The sequence below is a fragment of the Drosophila ananassae genome, chromosome 3L (assembly GCF_017639315.1).
Source record: "Drosophila ananassae strain 14024-0371.13 chromosome 3L, ASM1763931v2, whole genome shotgun sequence".
In the NCBI taxonomy this organism is placed as follows: Eukaryota; Metazoa; Arthropoda; class Insecta; order Diptera; family Drosophilidae; genus Drosophila; species Drosophila ananassae.
This window is the reverse complement of record NC_057929.1, coordinates 11,465,967-11,484,815: the sequence shown is the minus strand read 5'-3', so window position 1 is coordinate 11,484,815 and position 18,849 is coordinate 11,465,967. Positions and strand designations below refer to the sequence as shown.

At 49.2% G+C, this 18,849-nt stretch overlaps 5 protein-coding genes across 10 annotated transcripts; 4 read left to right on the top strand and 1 right to left on the bottom strand.

Annotated features, from left to right (window-relative positions):
- The first annotated feature begins 222 nt into the window (after window positions 1-222).
- LOC6494461 (damage-control phosphatase ARMT1) lies at window positions 223-2,111 on the top strand. Its single transcript, XM_001960248.4, has 4 exons — window positions 223-634; window positions 686-802; window positions 856-1,588; window positions 1,645-2,111. Exons 1-4 carry the CDS (start codon window positions 340-342, stop codon window positions 1,952-1,954), a joined length of 1,455 nt encoding a protein of 484 aa, XP_001960284.1. The 5' UTR covers window positions 223-339; the 3' UTR covers window positions 1,955-2,111.
- A 33-nt stretch (window positions 2,112-2,144) lies between these two features.
- On the top strand, window positions 2,145-4,172 carry LOC6494462 (damage-control phosphatase ARMT1). The gene is made up of 5 exons (XM_001960247.4): window positions 2,145-2,346; window positions 2,477-2,582; window positions 2,644-2,740; window positions 2,800-3,666; window positions 3,725-4,172. The coding sequence occupies exons 1-5, from the start codon at window positions 2,258-2,260 to the stop codon at window positions 3,874-3,876; spliced, it is 1,311 nt and encodes a 436-aa protein (XP_001960283.1). The 5' UTR covers window positions 2,145-2,257; the 3' UTR covers window positions 3,877-4,172.
- A 31-nt stretch (window positions 4,173-4,203) lies between these two features.
- Window positions 4,204-5,637, top strand: LOC6494463 (damage-control phosphatase ARMT1). Its single transcript, XM_001960246.4, has one exon. It carries the CDS (start codon window positions 4,204-4,206, stop codon window positions 5,584-5,586), a length of 1,383 nt encoding a protein of 460 aa, XP_001960282.1. The 3' UTR covers window positions 5,587-5,637.
- On the bottom strand, window positions 5,635-12,383 carry LOC6496125 (ERI1 exoribonuclease 2). 6 transcript variants are annotated; one of them, XM_001960245.4, is made up of 3 exons: window positions 12,244-12,383; window positions 6,703-6,950; window positions 5,635-6,642 (listed from the first exon to the last, which is right to left on the bottom strand). In XM_001960245.4, exons 1-3 carry the CDS (start codon window positions 12,264-12,266, stop codon window positions 6,065-6,067), a joined length of 849 nt encoding a protein of 282 aa, XP_001960281.2. In that variant the 5' UTR covers window positions 12,267-12,383; the 3' UTR covers window positions 5,635-6,064. The 6 variants fall into 6 exon arrangements, 4 of the variants coding, with proteins under 4 accessions (XP_001960281.2, XP_014763637.1, XP_044571384.1 ...); XM_014908151.3 differs by lacking the exon at window positions 12,244-12,383 and adding an exon at window positions 8,055-8,525; XM_044715449.1 differs by lacking the exon at window positions 12,244-12,383 and adding an exon at window positions 7,198-7,333.
- Window positions 12,384-12,889: 506 nt separating this feature from the next.
- LOC6494464 lies at window positions 12,890-14,898 on the top strand. Its single transcript, XM_001960243.4, has 5 exons — window positions 12,890-13,005; window positions 13,091-13,621; window positions 13,674-13,756; window positions 13,817-13,966; window positions 14,018-14,898. The coding sequence occupies exons 2-5, from the start codon at window positions 13,278-13,280 to the stop codon at window positions 14,677-14,679; spliced, it is 1,239 nt and encodes a 412-aa protein (XP_001960279.1). The 5' UTR covers window positions 12,890-13,005; window positions 13,091-13,277; the 3' UTR covers window positions 14,680-14,898.
- Window positions 14,899-18,849: the final 3,951 nt, after the last annotated feature.

Sequence of the window (18,849 nt, the reverse complement as noted above, 5' to 3'; positions counted from 1 at the left end):
TTAAACATTTTATAAAAGCCCATAATCAAAATATTCGATTTGAAACTTTACTAAGCTTGTAAACATGTATTAAGAAGATGACAGACCATTTTTATATTTCGTTTTTTGTTTATATTTAGTGAATAGAAAATATTTAATTGTTTTTAAACTTAATTTTTTTTATAAAAGTTTATTTCCATTTATGGAACTTTTTTTCACCATGTAGATAGGCCTGAAGTTAACCAACACTGGCTAACTGCTCCCTCGGAGCTTGGAATCATCCGTCAGAAACGAAGAAACTACAGTAGAATGCGGCATTGAACGCACAAAAATAAAACAAAAAGCAGTAGCGGTGTTAGGATGGAAACGTCGAATCCTTCGAAGGAGGCCCTTGTTGGTGAGGAGCCGAGCGAGGAAGATGAGGAGCCAGTCAAGTCAGATCCGGACCACAGCCAGACACTGTCTCGGGTACTGCGGGCGGAGTTCGATTCCCGGTACAACATAGTGGACCTGCAGACTCCATTGAACGCCTTCATGTCCGGCCAGTACAAGAAGAGCTTCGCGTACTACACTCTCCGGAGTCGCCTCCCTGTAATCCTCACCAATGTGATAGACACCCTTACGCGGGACAAGAGCGAGCTGGTGGCCCAATTCGGTGAGAGTTCTTGTAGTTTGGTTGGCAAACAGCCCCTAATTTAACCTTCAGCTCCCCACGACTTCGCACAGGCAGCTCGCGAGGAGCTGAAAATCGTCATCGGACTCATCTCTAGGCTGAAGTATGAGCTGCAGACCGACAAGCCGTTCCAAAGCTTCACGGGCGAGGGTAAGTTGCTGACAGTCCCACCCTTTCCATGGCTCTCAAGCTGTAATCCCTAGAACCCGACCGGGAGGCTTGGAACACCTTCATAAATCACCTGCCGAATGGCGAGCGGAGCTTCTACCGGGGATGCAGCCTGCACGCTGAGTGCTACCTGCACCGAAAGCTTTACTCGTTCGTGGAAAACAGCATATTTCTGAAGTCCTACGACTTCTTCGCTAAAATTAAGGAGCACACCCTAGTCGACCGCATGGATGACATTCTGGCCCTGACGAAGCACACACGTCGTTCGGACAACAGTGTGGAGGTGTTCGGCGAGCTCCTGAAGATCAACATGTGGAGCATCAGCAATGACGTGTCCAGCGATCCGGAAGAGGACAAGAAACTCAACTTCAAGGTTCTGCAGGATGTGGGCGCAACGGATGAATACATAATTGTGAATCACGCAGAGGAGATTTGGAACTGTCTCGATAACAACAAGCCTAAGAAACTGAAGCAGGTGGACGTTATCCTGGACAATACTGGGTACGAGCTCTTCAGCGACTTTGTGCTGGCGGAGTATTTGATCGAGAAGGCCCTGGCTAACAAGGTTCGCTTCCACGTAAAGGCGCATCCCTGGTTCGTGACCGACGTGACGGAGCGCGACTTCAGGTGGACCCTAGAGTACTTAAGCCAGCATGCCGACTACATGATCAGTTTGATGGGCAAGAAGTTTCTGCAGTTTTTGGAGGAAGGAAAGTTTGAACTGGCGCCAGTATCACATTTCTGGACCTCGCCGCATGCTTTTTACAGGTGAGAGCTAAGCATAGGAGTAGTAGTCCAATCACTAACCATTCCGCGATTTTCAGCATGCTCCAAGCAGACCCGGATCTGTATAGCTCGCTACAACAGTCAAAGCTGGTCATTTTCAAGGGCGAACTGAACTACCGAAAATTGCTGCAGGACGTCTGCTGGAACAGCAGCCAGGAGACGAGCGCCTGTCTGCGTGGTTTCCTGCCAACGAACATCTGCGTGTTGCGGCGGGTCAAGAGCGAGATCATCTGCGGCTTAGAGGAAGGTGTAGGCGAGGCTCTAGCCACAAAGAATCCCCAGTGGATGGTCTCGGGCAACTATGGTGTCATTCAGTTCGTGGACGGAGCGCGTGAATTTGGCTATTAGTTTTAGTGTCTCATTGTACCAAAAAGGCTTCGCAGTTTAAATTATTCGATATAATATAGTCGTTGCATATCCCTCAGAACTCTCAGATCTGTAACCTTAAATTAATACCTTTGTAGTCATGAAATTTATATCAATAATTAAACTTTTTTTAAATAAGCGTTACGTTTTCCACCATCTCGTTCCGTGGTATTTTTCCGCGCTCCCAGTACGGTCACACCACCCGCCACATTATCAACTTATCAGCTTTCCGCAACAGCACCAACGGTCAATAAACATTTAATTTGAATTATTCCTTCGATTGAGATGGCTGCCGATCCGGATTTTGACACAAAGAACGGGATTGTGGACGGTCCAACGCCCCCGCACACCGATCTCTCGGCCCAGTATAAGCAGTAAGTAGAGTGCGGGTCGCTAAATATAGCGCCTAGTATAGACGTTGTCTTGTCTATGGGGGACCTCCGCATATGTAATAGAATATTTACCCACACACACGTGCCGTTTTATGAATTCTATTCATAACAGGAGCTTTGCCTATTACACCTTCCGTGTGCGATTACCTTCGACCTTGGCCACCATCGCCGCCTCGCTGGTCAAGGACAAGGACGAACTGCTGGCCACCTACGGAGTTGTGAGTTCTTTTTCAGCCGACTTGTGCCCCTGACCTTGACCCTGAATCCTTTCGTTCGCAGGCAGCAGGCGCGGATATTGAACAAACTACGAAGGCCGTGACGCAGCTGAGGGAGGACATCCTGAGCAATGCGCCCCTCCTGCCGTTCGAGGGCAAGGGTAGGCCCCAAAGCACTTTCACTTTCTATTACTTATAGATCTAACATTTCCGTTTTTAGAACCGGACACTGCGCTGTGGAATGCGTTCCTCGAAAAACTCCCAGCCGAGAAAAGGACCTACTTCACTGCATGTTGGCTCTACGCCGAGTGCTATATGTACCGCAAAATCTCATCTATTTTCCGGGGCACCTCCCACCTGGCCGCCCATGACTACTTCAGCCCGCAGAAGCAAACGGCGACCAAGCTGAGCGTGGACGCCATGCTGGCGGTGGCCAAGGCCACGCGGCAAAACGAACGCAACTCGGACACCTTCCGGCAGCTAATAAAACTGAACTTGTGGGGCAACCGCTGCGATCTGTCCATCACCTCCGGCAAACAGGTGAAGCCCACTGGCAACGCCTTTGACCAAGTCACGGACCTCGAAGAGAAGCTGCTGATAGATGGCACGTTGGACGTCTGGAAATCCCTTGACGGTGGCTCGAGTGCAGGCATCGTGGACATTATTTTCGACAACGCCGGCTATGAGCTGTACACGGATCTGATCCTGGCTGAGTACATTATTGACAAGGGCTTGGCGGCGAAGGTGCGGTTCAACCCAAAGGCCATTCCCTGGTTTATTTCGGACGTGATGGCGCACGACTACCACTGGACGCTGCGGTTCCTGGCGGAGCACTCGGACCCTGTTTTGAGCGAGCTGGGGAAGAAGTGGCAGCGACTCACGGGTGAGGGCAAGTTCGAGCTTGCTCCCCTGGAACACTTCTGGACGAGTCCATATGAGTTCTACCGCATGCCGGAAGCAAATCCCGGACTCTATGACCGCCTTAAGGAGGCGCAGCTGGTGATATTCAAGGGCGACCTTAACTACAGAAAGCTTTTAGGAGACTTCTCCTGGGACAGCACGGAGTCATTTGAAACATGCCTCCGGGGTGAGTCTTCTCTTTGGAAAAAGTATTTAATTTGATTATTCGTTCTTCTTCTCCGTAGGCTTCCGCCCTTCGAATCTCTGCACCCTGCGGACTGTGAAAGCGGATCTGATCTGCGGCTTGGCCGATGGCGTGGCGGAGCAGTTGTTCGCCAAGGACAAGGAGTGGATGCTGACGGGCGAATACGGCGTCATACAATTCGCCAGCAAGTGATGCAGGTCGCTGGTTAATAGTTCAATTGTAACTTAGTCGATAGACAATTTGTTAACAAAGGAGTGGATCGCTTTTTAGAGAAAAGCGCGGCCAAGGTCGAGTTCCAATCCTATCGCCTTTCGAAAAATACTTTGTAAATAATACAAACTTCGTTTTGAAGCTGTGATTCCTGGGGGAACGCCTTAGGCACTCGATCCACTCCCTTTGATGGCCTTTTGCAATGTTATTCTAGCACATTAACACTCACACGCATGTATGTCAGTTGCCCAGAGGGCAAATAAATATTTCAAAAACTATTTCGGAATCTAAATTCTCAAAATCCAAGTCATGGACTCTAGCAGCATTCAGACGACGGTGGGCGACAGCTCCGCCACGGCGAATGAGGAGGAGGCGAAGTTCATCGAGAAGAACCTGATTGTGGTCACCAAACCGATTGCGAACGAAGAACTGTCCGCCCGGTTCCTGCCCACCTTTGCCTACGTGACGTTTAAGAAGCGGTCGCCAGGACTAATCAGGGATCTAGTCGCATCCCTGCAGGAGAACGAGCCGGAAATAATCAAGGAGTGCGGCGAGTACGCCCACTTCGATCTGAAGCGCACTATCTGGAGTCTGGAACTACTGCGGGATGACATAAAACACAACAGGGAGTTCCAGCCCATTCGCGTCAAGAGCCCAGACACGGAGCATTGGAACAAATTCATCGCATCCCTGAACTCCGACAGCCGGAGCTGGTTCTCGGCCGTGTGGCTACATGCCGAGTGCTACCTGTACCGGCGGATCTGGTCCATATTCCAGCGCTCCGACACTCTTAAGAACTTCGACTACTTCGCCGACCAGAAAATAATGGCCGCCAGAGCTACGGCTCCCCAAATGAATGCCATCCTCCTGTCCACAATGGGGATGGAGCGCAGTCAGGAGAATTTTCAGCGTCTGCTGAAGCTCTGCGTTTGGGGCAATCGTTGCGACCTGTCCATGACCAAGAAGGGTCCCGACATGATGCTGCTGCAGAAGCTGAAGCAGTACGACGCGGACTTGTTGGCTGATCAGTCGGCGGACGTTTGGAACGATCTGATCGAGGCCTACGACCCTGTCTACGTCGATATCGTCTGCGATAACGCAGGGTTTGAGCTTTTTACGGATTTACTGCTGGGGGATTACCTGATCCAAGCTGGCCTGGCAGAGAGGGTGCGCTTCCACGTGAAGGCTATACCGTGGTTCGTATCGGATGTCACGGCCAATGACTTCCATTGGATGCTGAAGTTCTTTAGTTCGAGTGCCACCTATCCGCACTTCAAAAGCTTTGGTCGGCGGCTGCGGGGCTACCTTCGGAATCGAAGCTTCATCCTGTGCGACACCTCCTATTTCTGGACCATCGGCTACGACTGCAGCCGCATGAAGGAGGTTCTACCCTGCTTGTACGTCTACATGAGCACCGCCGCTTTGGCCATCTTCAAGGGAGATCTCAACTACCGGAAGCTCTTGGGGGACATCAACTACAACTCCACCGACCCGTTCTCCGACTGCCTGCGCGGCTTCCTGCCCACCAGCGTGTGTGCCCTGCGCACCATCAAGTCGGACATCTACTGCGGCCTGCCTGTCTGCACGGTGGAGTGGCTGACCGAGGAGGATCCCGAGTGGATGATCACCGGCAGCAAGGCCGTTATCCAAATCGCCGTCAAGCACCGGCTGTCGGGCGACATACTTGCGTGAATCTGGAATGTACTTGGGGGAGAATAGCAAAGATTACAGCCTTCGTAGGTAGCTATTGTCGGTTTATTCATTTTATGACCTAGTTGGTAAGTAGTCGCTTTAAAATAAGTATTGCATTCCGTATAGTAGATTACAACTAAGCATTATCAAGTAAGTATGAATGGTAGAAAAATATGCACGCTCTACGGCCGTATGTATAGCTATTTAGTATATATTTTATGTATGTATGATAGCAGCGATGCTTCGAATTTTCAAGTCTTATCAATTGCCGTTTACAAGAAAGTACTACTAAACAGAGTCGTAATGGAAACAAAAAGGCATTTTAAATTTCAATCAATATCTTTAGCTCTCAGGTCTACACACATTATGGTACCAATCATATCTATCTGGCGTTTGAAATATTAATAATTAAATAAAATCCAGTAACTAAGTGGATATTCTGCGTTGCGTTCTTGGAGGGATTGGCTGCTGGACGAGCTCACAATACGCAGTTGGCGTTGAGCTGCTGATATGGCGTCAGGTCTTTGGTGATCGAGAAGAGCGCTCCATCGCTCACCATCTTGCACATAAGAGCGCCCAGGTTCTTGGCATCGTCGATGCCCGAGTGGGCCCTGCCCTCGAACGCCAGCCCCACATGGGAGAGGGCGTCGCTGAAGTTGCACGGACGGTACTTGTACCAGGATCGGTAGATGGCTCTCACGTCGATCCACTGATTGAAGTAGGCGGCCTTGCGCATCCGCTTGCGAGTACACTCCTTGGCCAGGCATATGCCAAAGTCCCAGTCTGTCCAGGTGACGAAGGCGCAGTTCCCCAGCACATTGGACTTGTTCATCTTGGGCAGCGTCAGGTTGCGGGCCCGCAGCTCCTTGCGCAGCCATTCGTGGAACATCATCAGAGCCGTCTGCAGGGGCACTCCGCCGTCCACTGTCTTCTGCTGAATGCCCGTCAACTCGGTGCAGTAGGTGCTCAGACGCGGCGACTCAATGGGCATGATGTACTTGTGGAACTCGGCCTCGATTTTTCCCGTCTTCAGATTGACAAGAACGGCTGGGAATTCTGTAAAGGATATAATGATTATTATACAATATATATAATATGAGTTGTCTGGAGCTTCACCTATAATCTCGGCTTCTCGCCACTGCGGAGGAGCTTGCTTCTCCCAGCATGTGGCCTCAAAGTCCACGGCAATCACATACGTGTACGGTTGCATGGCCAACTGTTTGCTCTTTCTCGACTTCTTCGTCTTCAGGGGTACTGTACTGGCGGCAGCTGTGATTTCGTCCTCGTTCAAGGACTCTTCGGGGTCGTTGGCCGGGTCTGGTCGGGCTCCTTCCGCATAAATGACGTCGATCAGTCCCAGTTGTCTGCAACAATGCAATAAGGAAAGTTTAAATTACGAGGTGCTTAACACAATTTTTTTTGTCATCTATTTCTTCTCTTTATTGTAGATGTCTTTTTTTGTCAATTTTCTGGTGGATATTTTTTTTGTAGAAAATAAGTATGTAAGATTCATAGGTTCTTTCCCGTCTGACCTAAATGTACGAACGAACCGGATTTTGAAGGGAACAAGAGCTGCTACTATACAGTCTAGGAAATACTGATGATCCTAACCTAATCACTGCTGTTTGCCGAAGCACACGATCATGGGCTTCTGCTTCCAGACCAGGCCGTTTGTTTCGCCCAGCGCCCTGGCTATGCCCTCGGGCCGGTAGCCCTCGAGGAAGGTTACAAACGCCTGGCCCTTCATCCGACCCTGCTGCATAACTTTGATGTCCAACTGCGCGGCCGGCGTGTACTTGGAGTACAGCTGCCGCAGCTGCTGCTCGTCCACGCTCTTGTCGAGGTTTTTGATGTACAGCTTATTGCTGGGATCCCCCATTTTGTAGTTCTTGTATACGGGCAGCTCTTGCAGTTCGCTGACAGAGAGGCGTTTCTCCGTCTCGGGTTGTAATCTGCTTGGATTTAGTGACTCTGGCAGTTTCAGTTGAATTCGTGGCGCAGAAAGTGCGGGTGCCGGGGCTGGAGTCTTTTTCTCGCTGCAGGACGGATGCGACTGGCTGACGGCCTGCTGCAGCATTTGACGGGCCCTCTTGAAGGTTTTCTGGCGCAGTTCCTCGCTGGCTTCGGGCAGCATCAGACGCTGCCTCTTGATCTGCCTGTCCTCTGCCCCGTCGTCGCTTTCCAGCTCGCTCTCCGGATCGCTGGCCAAGTCCTCTGTCTGAGTGGCCACTTCCTTGGCATAGCTGTGGGCTATTAGCCCCGCGGAGTGCTTCTGGAAGGGGGGCTCGAGGTTCATGCGATTCATGAGGTGCAGCACCTGGTTGTAGAACCTTTTGTTCCTCAGAAGATGCTGACTTATCGCCGCAACAATGTCGGCATTGATGGGGGGATAGCTATAGCTGAGATATGGCGGCGGCGGCTGTGTAAAATCGCACTCATTATTACAGGCATACAACTTCCGAACGTACTTGTCGATCTCCTCCTGCTTCTGGGAGTCACTCGCTCCCGGCTTGGTCTGTGTGGACTTGTTGGGAGCAGCACCGCCCTCACGTGGCCCAAAGAAGCTCACGCACAGGGGCTTGTCCAGTTGCGCGCCGAGTCCCAGCAGCTCCTTTAGCGCCCTTTGCGCCTCCTCCGGGTCGCCGTACTCGATGATCGTCCTTTTCCGGCCGTAGGGATTCAGGGTCCGCGGTACTATCAGCTGGCACTCCCTGATTAGCTGCGCCAGCTCCTCTAGGGTGCAGGGCATTTGCTTCAGTAGCAGCTTGCAGCTGGGTGCACTCATTTTTATATGGGAGTTAAGAAAGGGAATGGAGTTCGATTCAAAGAATTTGGGAATAACACATGCAGTTGCAGAAAACAGCTGTAGGGACGGCCTTGCCACCTAGGTTGCATATGGCGCAGGCGCTGCCACCTAGTTTGCGTTTACAGAGCATTAACAGTGGTACTTAACAGTTGACTGTTAACATCTGCTACCAGTAACTTTTAAAATTGAATTTAAATTTTAAATAAAATAGGAGACTATTGATGGCTATTTGAGGATGCAAGCTGACCACTCCCCTCTAGAACTGCAGTTTCTACGATTTTTTTATTACTGGTATGGGGAGGGCAGGGAGAGAATCTCCAATTCCCATTGAAATCGGTGTAATTTTCCGCTTTTCCACACACATAGCCGCCGGAGTCCGGAGTCAATGCACTTTTGGCGCACGCTCTGCCCACTTAATCAAATTGAATTACATATGAAAGAGTGCCCTGGCTGACATGATCTGTTTTTTGATAAATGGCACATATGGGCTATAAAAAGACCCGCACAGGCAGATTGCATAAAATTTGCAATGATTAAATGGACAACAACAAGAGCCGAAGTGGATTTCACTTTCGCTTGCGGACAGTGGTCCAGTCCAGTCCACATGCGGAAGTCCCCTGCCGGCGGAACACGGACAGCGGGGAACTGGATGAATGAACTCTGTGCCGGGTCTGTGCGGCAATAAAGCGGAAAACAACTTTTACTTGCACAAATTTTCAAAACGAGTGCGCCGCGCGTCGGCTTTGCATTCTAAGTGGCTTTAATGGGTTAAGCTATTTTTAGAAAATTGCACGGAATTGCGCTGTGAGAAGTGGGCGGAATGTGGAGTGCCAGTGGAGCACGGCGACTGGCTCCTGGGAGCGATAGAACTGGAATTCCAAGACCCAAGTCTAGGAGGCGACTCCGCGGAACGGACTCTGAGTCATCAACAGGTTCGCCCAGTGGAGAGGGGGAGGTTCACCCGAAATAGCCGCGATGACAAGCCCCTTTTTGCACATTTTTCCCATTAATTGGCCAAACAAAGGCCCAGTGGCTTGCACAAAGCCGGTTCTAATGAGCCATGTGTAGTTTCGGAGGCAGAAGCGTGCCTCTACACAGGGAGCCAGTAATGGGTCTATAAATAAATTAGCAAAAATTAAAACAATCAGCTATTTTGTTTTCTGCATTTAAAGTATTATCTGGCTGGCCAATTGATTTCCCCTTGGCCGGGCTAATTGGCAGCTGCTTCTATCCGTATACGGATGATTATAGTCAAGGTCCTGGAGCAGACCCTACTGAGCAATTGATGGAAATTAGCAGAGAAGAGGCCTGGAGTATTATACCATATATATTTATTGCGCATACGACCCGCGTGCCACGCTCGACGACGACCTTCCCGGCTCTACTCGGTAGTGGTGCCAGCCCCCCAGTCCTGCCCCCATTCCGCTCCAAATGCAATATTCAGTTGGCGGCACCCTTGGCTCGACTTGCGCCCAGAACTGCAACTGTAGTGCCGTCAGCCAGTATGCTCGTATCTGTGAGCTTCGTGTGCGCCATGCTCTTGACTTTGGATAAGTTTGGTGAAAACTGCTTTCAGCCGGATTTCCCGCATGGTGCAGCCAGCCATCAGAGAAGCAGACGAGGCGCCGACTGGCGGCCCATCTCGGGGGAATCAAATTGCGCACCACGTTCGCTGGCCAGATCGGAATCTCCCTCCCCGACCCGCTGGACAGGCTACTGGCGCATGGAAGACCCACCTTTCTGTTTGATCTTTAATTTGTGCGCAGCGATTGCGATTCGACTGTTGTGAGGAATAATCCATAAACCGGCCAATAACAATACATTTATATCTGCCCGACTGCCACTGCCGGAAAGTTCTCACAGCCATCTATTACATTACGGATTTCTATTATTAACTGACTGGTGGGCGGAAGAGGCAGAGTTATTACTGGGTTGGAGTGAAGTATAATCGCAGCACTTAAGAGGCTCAATGGTAGTGGATCGCTACTATATTTAGAGAATCTTCCAGCTACAATAATAGAATCGCAAACTGGTTTGGCGGGGGGAACTAGAACTGGAGGCACCTGTGACATGTTCATGGGATTGCGCAATTCGGCGGCTGGTGATTTACTTACGAGTGGATGGCCAGAACCTCCCACTGGTCGATGAGGTGCATTTTCGGAGGTGCAGAGACTGGAGGCTGGCTGGAGGCTGACTGACTGGGACTGACTCTCCTGGGGCGGAGTGACAAACCGAACTGATTTGGATTTATGGCTGGCGATTGGAAGCTTTTATTTCTGACCGACAATGGCAGTAGCAGTAGCGGTAGAAGTAGAAGTAACAACGGCGAGCGATCGCCTCCGTTTATAGAATACTACGCAATTCAATTAATAAAATAGTCATAATTAAATTAAAGAGTCGCCCGGCCCGTGGAAGCACGAGTCGTATAACAATAAGGTCTTCCAGCATCCCAGATTCCAGCAGAGCTCCACCAGTCTATATATTATATGATGGTATATGGCAGTAACTCGAGACCATGTCGTCATATAGATTACAGGCTTTATCAATTCAGAAGCCTCTTCCACCAGTTCCACCAGTGTTTATTCATTTCGGCAAACAAAAGATTCCATTGCGCAGGCATGGAGTGTACTATGTGGTGTGTGGTGGTGCTGGGCAGGTCAGGCGAGGACATATTGGGGCCAGATGCAGTCTGATGCACTTTTGCAGCTTCCCGTCTTGAGCTGTCATCTGTCATCTGGAGAAACCGTAGCGTGGAGAAATGTGGCCCCTTGGGAGGCTCAGATTCAATTACACTCAATTACGGAAGTAGTGCCTCCTACCTCCTACCTCGTACCTCCTACCAGTGAGTCAGTCCAGTCACCGACTATCTGAGCCATCAGATTCCACTGGAACCGGCCCAAACCAGCTCATGCTGTAATCTAAATTGCGAAAGCCCATAGCATATATGTAGAAGCCCCAATTCCGATTCCCACCACCACGCGGGCAATCACTCAAGCGATCTGTCAATCAACTGATCGCCCGAGTGCTAATTCGGCGTCAATCATGTGTGCCAGCTCCTCTGTTTGCTTCTCGAGGGCAGAAAGCATAGGTCTCTTTGGGAAGCTGAGATGAATGGAAGCTAATTACGCCATTTCTGGAAGACTGGCTGGCGTTTGAAATTCAATTCTTCCCCCCGTCCGTAGACTATGTATGAGGAACAACTGAAATCGAGAAGTCGAACAAATATACACCCCGGCGGGCATGGTGGAGGCTAGTACAGGTTGCTGCGGCAGTTACTGATTCACTTGCAAGTAACTCGTATTAGCTGATCGGCCGTAGATATATAGCCCGCTGGTGGATCACTGGAAGTGGGGTAGATAGGCTCCAAGGTGGTTGGAGTGCGTTGACCAACAACAACATCCCAGTCGTGGGAAGCAAATATTTGTCTACAAGCTATTACACGGCCCCAGTCAAAAGGCCAGGGACGGACTGCGGGCCCCGCGGCCACGGCTTTGTAGTTTTCGTTGGCAGCGAACGGGAAATGGGGTCAGGCCAGGTCACCCCGGACCGGGGACTAGAAAAATCAATTCCGGCCAATTCCGCGAGAGTGATTTTTGGGGAAACCCCCGGACGGGAGGGACCGAGCTCCGCCCCTGGCGACTTAATTACAACCGTTAAGTGCTTGAGCAAAGAGAGGCGGAGAGAGGCGACGACCCAGAGCTGGCGCTTTTAACGGCCAATTTTGCGAAGCCGGTCTTTTCGGATCGGCGTGCTATAGGTTCATACACGGAGAGAAATAGTCCTAGGGCATGGAAGACTGGGGATTAGTGTTGCGGAAAGGATTCTCGCAGTGTACTCGGGCAAAAACTCACCTTGCCAGTCTTATCAAGGCCATCGTTGCTGTTTTTTGGTTCGGCTCTCCGTCTATACGTGTAATTGACTTCTTGGCGAACCTATTTATATTATTCTATCAAAAATTCGTTTATTTCGTTTCTCAGAGTCTTGTAGTGTTTCGTTTTTGTTGCTTTTTTGGCAGTGCAGCGAGTAACGGTAGCTAGGCAGGAGGAGGTGGAGGCCGAGGTCGAGTTCGAGTTCGAGGGGGAGGAAGAGAAAGCGCAATTTCTTTTGTTGTCTGCTCCAAACACACACACACACTCACACAGATGCACCCGAAGGAGCTCCCGCAGACACAACAACACAATTACAGTTATTCCTCAGTCGGCTGTGTGCTTTTTCGATAATTTCTGGTCGCCTTTCTATTGTTATTATTCGACTAAATCATTTGTTTACATCTTTCCACACCCACACCACACACAGTAGGCCAGTCTCTTCTCTTGATTCCCTTGTAGAATTTTTTTGGACGCCGTTTGGACGCGGCGAATAGCATTGATGGCGGTTCTTGCTATCAGTCGGTCAATAAAACTGCACTTGGTGGCGCGTCGCGTTTCGCATTTATTATTTAGCTCGCGCGCCGGTTCGCAATGCATACAAAAGTCAAGGTGCGCTTTGCGACGGAGAGCGGCACGTCCGAACGCGTAGAGTCTTAAAATCGGTTTGATTACAGGGTATCAATGAAACTTGTTTTTAAAGGCCGTTTCTTTCCCGCCCCTTTCTCGCCGCTAGTGATGGTACAGGTACCCCTCTGGACACCTAACAGCTGTGCCATGTCATCACTAATTTAGTTCCATCTCTCGGTATATAATTTATCGATTTTTCTAGGGATGGAAACTATGCTGCTGATGAACAGAATTCTGAGCGCGGTTCTTTTATCACTGTTTAAATTTGAATTGAAACGGAGGTGGCGTGTTTCAACCAGGCCTTAATCAAATAAGGCTAAGTTCTTTCAAAAATTTAACACTGGTAAAATCTCCATATCGAATTATATATTTTTCTGTTGGTAGGCGATATGTGGGAGCAATTGGAAAAGTACCGCAATCATTTTTTGCAGCACGAGATCAAGGATCTGCTGAAGCCCAGCTCCATAAACAACAAACAGAATGAAGAGTGGGCAAAGTTCATGGAAAAGAGGGACTTGTGCCGGTGCCCCCCGCCTAGTTGCACCACCAGTTCCACCCACTTCGAGGATCGGGCTCAGTTGGCCTACGGCTGGTTCGCTCTTCCGAAGCTAATGAAGGAGATGGACAGCGACGTGCGCCTCACTCACTGGAAGGCGATTGTGTCCCTGACGGAGTTCCTGCTCAACCCTCTGAATGGCCAGAGGGCCATAACCGAGATGAACATTGTGCGGAAGTAAGGAAATCAATGGATTGTGGTCAGTTACTAAACTTATGCTGATTTTCAGGCTCAAGAACGCCTTCATGCGCATGAGACTCAAGCACCACCAGGAGGAGTACAACGAAACCGAGATGTATCTCAAGATATATAGTAAGTTTGAGGAATTCCAGGTTTCCAGTTAATAACTATGTATGTTATATCCCTTCTAAGATATCCTTTCTCGCAACTATAATGGCGCTGTGGACATCGCCAATCGCAAGTGCCTCAGAGTTGAGTTTTACAAAATTATTCACCACCAGGATGCCACGAAGGATGTCCTGGCCTCGGAGATATTGAGAAATTTGACGGGCAAACCTAAGGGTAAGTATAAACGTTCCTCGAACGAATAAAAACCCAAATTTCCCCTCTTAGTTTTGGGTATTGTCTTGGAGGATCCCGAAAACTTTATGGCCCTGGCTGCGATTTTCAAGCAGGATCCTTGTCGACCGCACTATCCACGCCACTTGTGGCATCATCTCTGCCACCTGCTGGAGGTGGCGCCGGAGCAGGGCATCGAGCTGGGCTTCTTTGAGCTCATGCACTCGCGCATCCTGAATCGCCTGGCCCATTTCTGGAGTATGTCCACCAAGGCCTTTGCCCTGCTCCTCCGCTGCGCAGAGGGCCAAAAGCGCTTCGACGCCGTGGACGGGATTAAGCTGCTCTTCGATGTCTTTTGCCAGCCGGACGAGCCGTCGTGGAAGCTGCTGCCCAGCCAGAAGGTGGAGAACTGGGAGTACACAGTCCTGGCCCTGCTCAACGGCCTACACAGCAAGCGGGCCCTGTGGCGGAGTCGGGAGTTCACCCCGCTGCCTTGCTATGTGGGCCGCCTGATGATGACGGAGAGCAATCCCCGCCAGCAGCTGTACTGCCTGAAGGCGCTCCGCGAGCTGGGAGTGATGCCCTGCAACAAGAGGTACATCATCGGCAACTGGCTCGACGACATCACCAAGTTGTTCTGCCTGGATGCGGAGGCAGAGTGCGCCAGGGACTCCCTCCTGGACTGGCTGCGAAAGGACATAGCCGACTCTAGTTAACTGAAACCTCCTACTTCAAACCGTTCGTTGAATCCAGTTCTATTTCCCCGCCTCTTAACCGCTTAGATAAATCCCAACCGTTTAAAAACTACCCCTCGAATCCTGTCCCAAAGAGAGGGCTCGGGACACGAAGGTCCTTCGGCGGGAGAAGTAGCTTTTCCGAGCTCCTGCCAGCTGTTTATTTTGTGAAGCTAAGTAAAGGAAATTGTAGTAAACAAATCCAAGCCGGTCGAGTTTAGGGGATTCTCGGTATTAAATAATAAATAGCTCGATCCTGGCTTAATCCTGCCTTGACCCTGATTCCCTCCCTTTCATCCTCCACTTTATGCATTCATGGAGCTGGCGAAGAGCGAGAACTTTTCCAATTTCCGATGCCTGGACATTAGCGACTGTAATCAGCAAGGATGCATCGTTTCCAGGACAACAAAAAAGGCACAACCACAACTGTCTGACCACTGTGGCCGCAGGAGCCGCAGCTTGTGGTTGCTGTCAGGCCTTGGGGCTTACTCTACATATTTTGATATCTGCATAAAGGATAAAGGATGCACATTTTTTCGATATTATTTTTCTGCGGCGACAAACTTGGCAGCCGGTTGCATTCTTATTTTTCCATTTATTTTGATCGCTACTGGGAGCAGGAAAAGGAGGAGGAGGAGCAGTGTCCTGCTCCACATTTCCCGTTCAATCGGCAAGTTTTGTGCTCTGTCATCGGCTCCGCCGGAATTCTTCTGGGTAGCAATTTTCCAAAGTCCCAGTTGGACGCCCGGACTCTTTGGTGAACTTTTTAATTACCGCCGCGAGTTTGCCCGGGCGGGCTTTCTTTTCAGTCTTCAGTTTCCAGTCACTCCTATTGTTTTTGGTCCTTTTGCTTTTAGCTTTTTAGCATTTTTCAAGTTGTTTATGAAATATTTTATGGAAATTATGCGAAACTTGTTTACCAGCAGCCGCCATGGACGCCATGGCCGCCATTTGGCGCCTTCAAACAAAGTTCCGTACTTTTTGCCACTCAAATTAATTGCATAACAAATTGCGTTGATGAAGTGCTAGTATGCCAAAGTATGACTAAATAAAGAGTATATAAGATGGGCCTCCAGGCACTCTAGTGCATATATCCTGGAGTCTTAGAAAGGCAAAAGGATACGGCAAGAATATGGCCACCAGATAGAGCTTTGTTCCAAACTGCAGCCAAATATTTGCTCACATGATTAATGAGCTCTAAGCCAAGTTGCTCCTCGTGCATCCTGGCGGACTCCCACTCCTCATTCCGTTTGATTAACTTTTCGCACAACTCGCGGGCTGCTCCCAGACATTTATCATATATTTATTGCACTCGAAATATTATTTGTTCGATGTAACACGCACTTTACATCGCCTGGCTGGAAGGACATGGGGCTCCTCCTGCTGGAGGGTGATTTTACATAATTTATGCATTCGCCCCCCGCTGCACAAAAATAGCTGAGAGGCAGGAGGTCGGTCCTCCCATCCCCGCGCAGCTTCTCCGCTGATATATGTAATTGCATGGCTGGCCGAGCACTTGAGGTGCCGGGTCCTGAATACCCACACACTCGCACACATGTCCTTCCTTCCTGGCGCTCCCTGGCTCTGTTTTCTGTTTTCGGTTTCCCTCCGCCGAGATACCAGAAGGAGCTGGGCCGGATCCATAAATCATTTTTAAAACATTACCTCAACGAATGCGAATAAGTGGAAATATTTTATGTATACAATTTTGCACCTCCTAAAGCGGGCCAAGATTTATAGGAAAGTGGCTGGAGTGGTAGTGCTCGAGTGGTCGGAGAAGGACCTCCAACTAAGCCCGAGATTGTCGCAGGAGGTTGATTAAATTTCAGGCGCTGACTTTGGGCCAAATCCAATTTATGGCCACTCCCCGCCCCTACCCGGGGCGTAAAATCCTTTTGTCTCTCATTGCCACATAAACATTGAAAATCAATTAAACTTTTATGCACACAAAGACAAATATAAAATGGGACTTTTGTCGGCGCAATAAAAATAAAGGAATGTCGCAGCAATTTTAATTGAATGTAGCAGGATTCTAAAACAAAACACTCTTCTATCGGCTCTTAAAGCGAGGCAAACTTTGGCGTTGGCTCTGAGTTCGGTTTAAAGTTTCCACATTAACTTCTTATCTCCGGGAACAAAGGACAATACGGTGCGACATGCTCCCCCGCCCTCACACTTGTTGTAGATGTTGTTGTGATTCGGCGACTCGGCTGAAAAGCCAATAATTTGCCTGCGTCCGGCCGGAGCTATGCCCCCAAGGATACCAAGGATACGGAGGGGCTTAAGCCAGAAAGCAGCCACAGGCGAACGGCTTTTGTATAAATCTCTTTAATTTATTAGATTTCATTAGACATTTTGGCGTTGAGTCTGGCCGCGGGTGGTGTCAGAATTCGGTGGCTGCCCCACCAAGTCCTCCACCCCGCCACCACTCCAGCCAACCGTCGCCGGCGCGGTTCCCCAATTTTTCGTATTAGGAAGCTCGAAACATGACTTTCCCTTGTGCCGTCATAAAAAGTAATAATGTGGCCGTAAAAGCGTTAGCCTCCGGCCGAGAAGGAGGCAGGCCAGGATAAAAGGGACGGCGTAATGAAGGTGGAAAAAAGTGTAGCATACTTTTTCGGGCCTCTGTTCTGTATCCTTATTGATGTTTTAAAATATTCCAACTAATGCGCACAATTTGGGTTGTTTAATAAATGCCATCCACTCTTAAATACATTTAAGCTTTTCTTTGGCACTCCTCCCACGCACACACACACACATGTATAATTTAGGATCACTCCAAATAAATTACACACTCAACGATGTCATGCTCACCCACACACCCTCACTCCCTCTCACACTCACACACGGGGAAGAAAGGCAACAACATTGTAATCAACAAAATTACACTAAAATACAAAGCGAAAAAAAGGAGCAGGGAAATAAATTTGACACGAATGCGTCGACGAGGATGACACAAAAGCGGCCCCTACCGGCCCACCACCCCCTCCCAGAAAGCCACCCAGAAAGCCAGAGTAAAAATGGCACAACGCTCGAAGCCAAACAATGTAAAAGTTGCTGCCGTGACATGACGAGGCGAGCAAGTGGCAAGCTCCTGTGCACTGAGAAAAAAAAGTTTTGACTATTTGAACTAATATACTTATAGATTAAATCTTTAAACTATTAACTGTAAATTAACAAAGCTCTTTAAGTTTAAGAGAAAGTAGCAAGAGAAAGAGAGTACGCACCCTTTTCTCTCTCTGCATCTTTCGGCTTGAGTGTGTGTCTGTTTAGGTATTGGCGTGCGTGAGTGTGGGTGTGAGTGCGTGAGTGTGTGTCATGTGCGACACTTTGTAACATATTTTTTCTCATTTGTTTTCACGCGCATCTGTCCGTGTGTGAGTGTTGGCTCTTTTTCGGCGTCACTCGTCAGTGGCGAGTCCCTCATCCCATCCCCTGACTCCCCACCACTCCACGTGAGTGTTTGTGTTGGTGCTCTATATTGTTTTTCTCACGCAACCCATACACTCACTCCCTTGCCCCGCAGCCCGCGCGTATCAATCAGTTAAAAATATTTTACGCTGCCAAAGGTCCTCCCGAAAGGAGCAGGAGCAGGTCACCACCCCACAAGCCCTCCCCTCCACCTTTCCGGCAGCCATTGTTGTTGTAATTTTTATGGCTACATTTATAACATTTATTTTGTATTTTTACGAGCTGAATTGTCTTTTGTTGCTTTATTATTATGTCTCACTTCGGCTTTTTATGAGACTTTTCCTGCTCCACGCCGCAAAAAGAGACAAAAAGGAAACCTGGCCGAACTGTAGTCGCAAACCAAATTGCCAGGCCGGGTAATGACATTTTAAGTGTCCCCGGCGGAGCTAGGGGTGTACACCGAACAGGGAAACCCTGGGCAGAGTTCCACAAAAGTTCTTTAAAACTGATGTTGGTTTCGAAACCTCTGGCACATCGTTTAAAAATCGGATATGTCTTGGCAGATCTGTATATAGGCTTCGATAGCGGCCATATTCTTCTCTAGGAAATTTGATAAAAAATTAAAAAAAATGTGTTCTCTGATTTTGATGCGAAGGGGTCCCCCAGAAATTTTGATATAAAATCTTTCAAAAAAATTATTCTCAGATTTTGTTGCAGATTGATGGAGAATCGATCCACAAA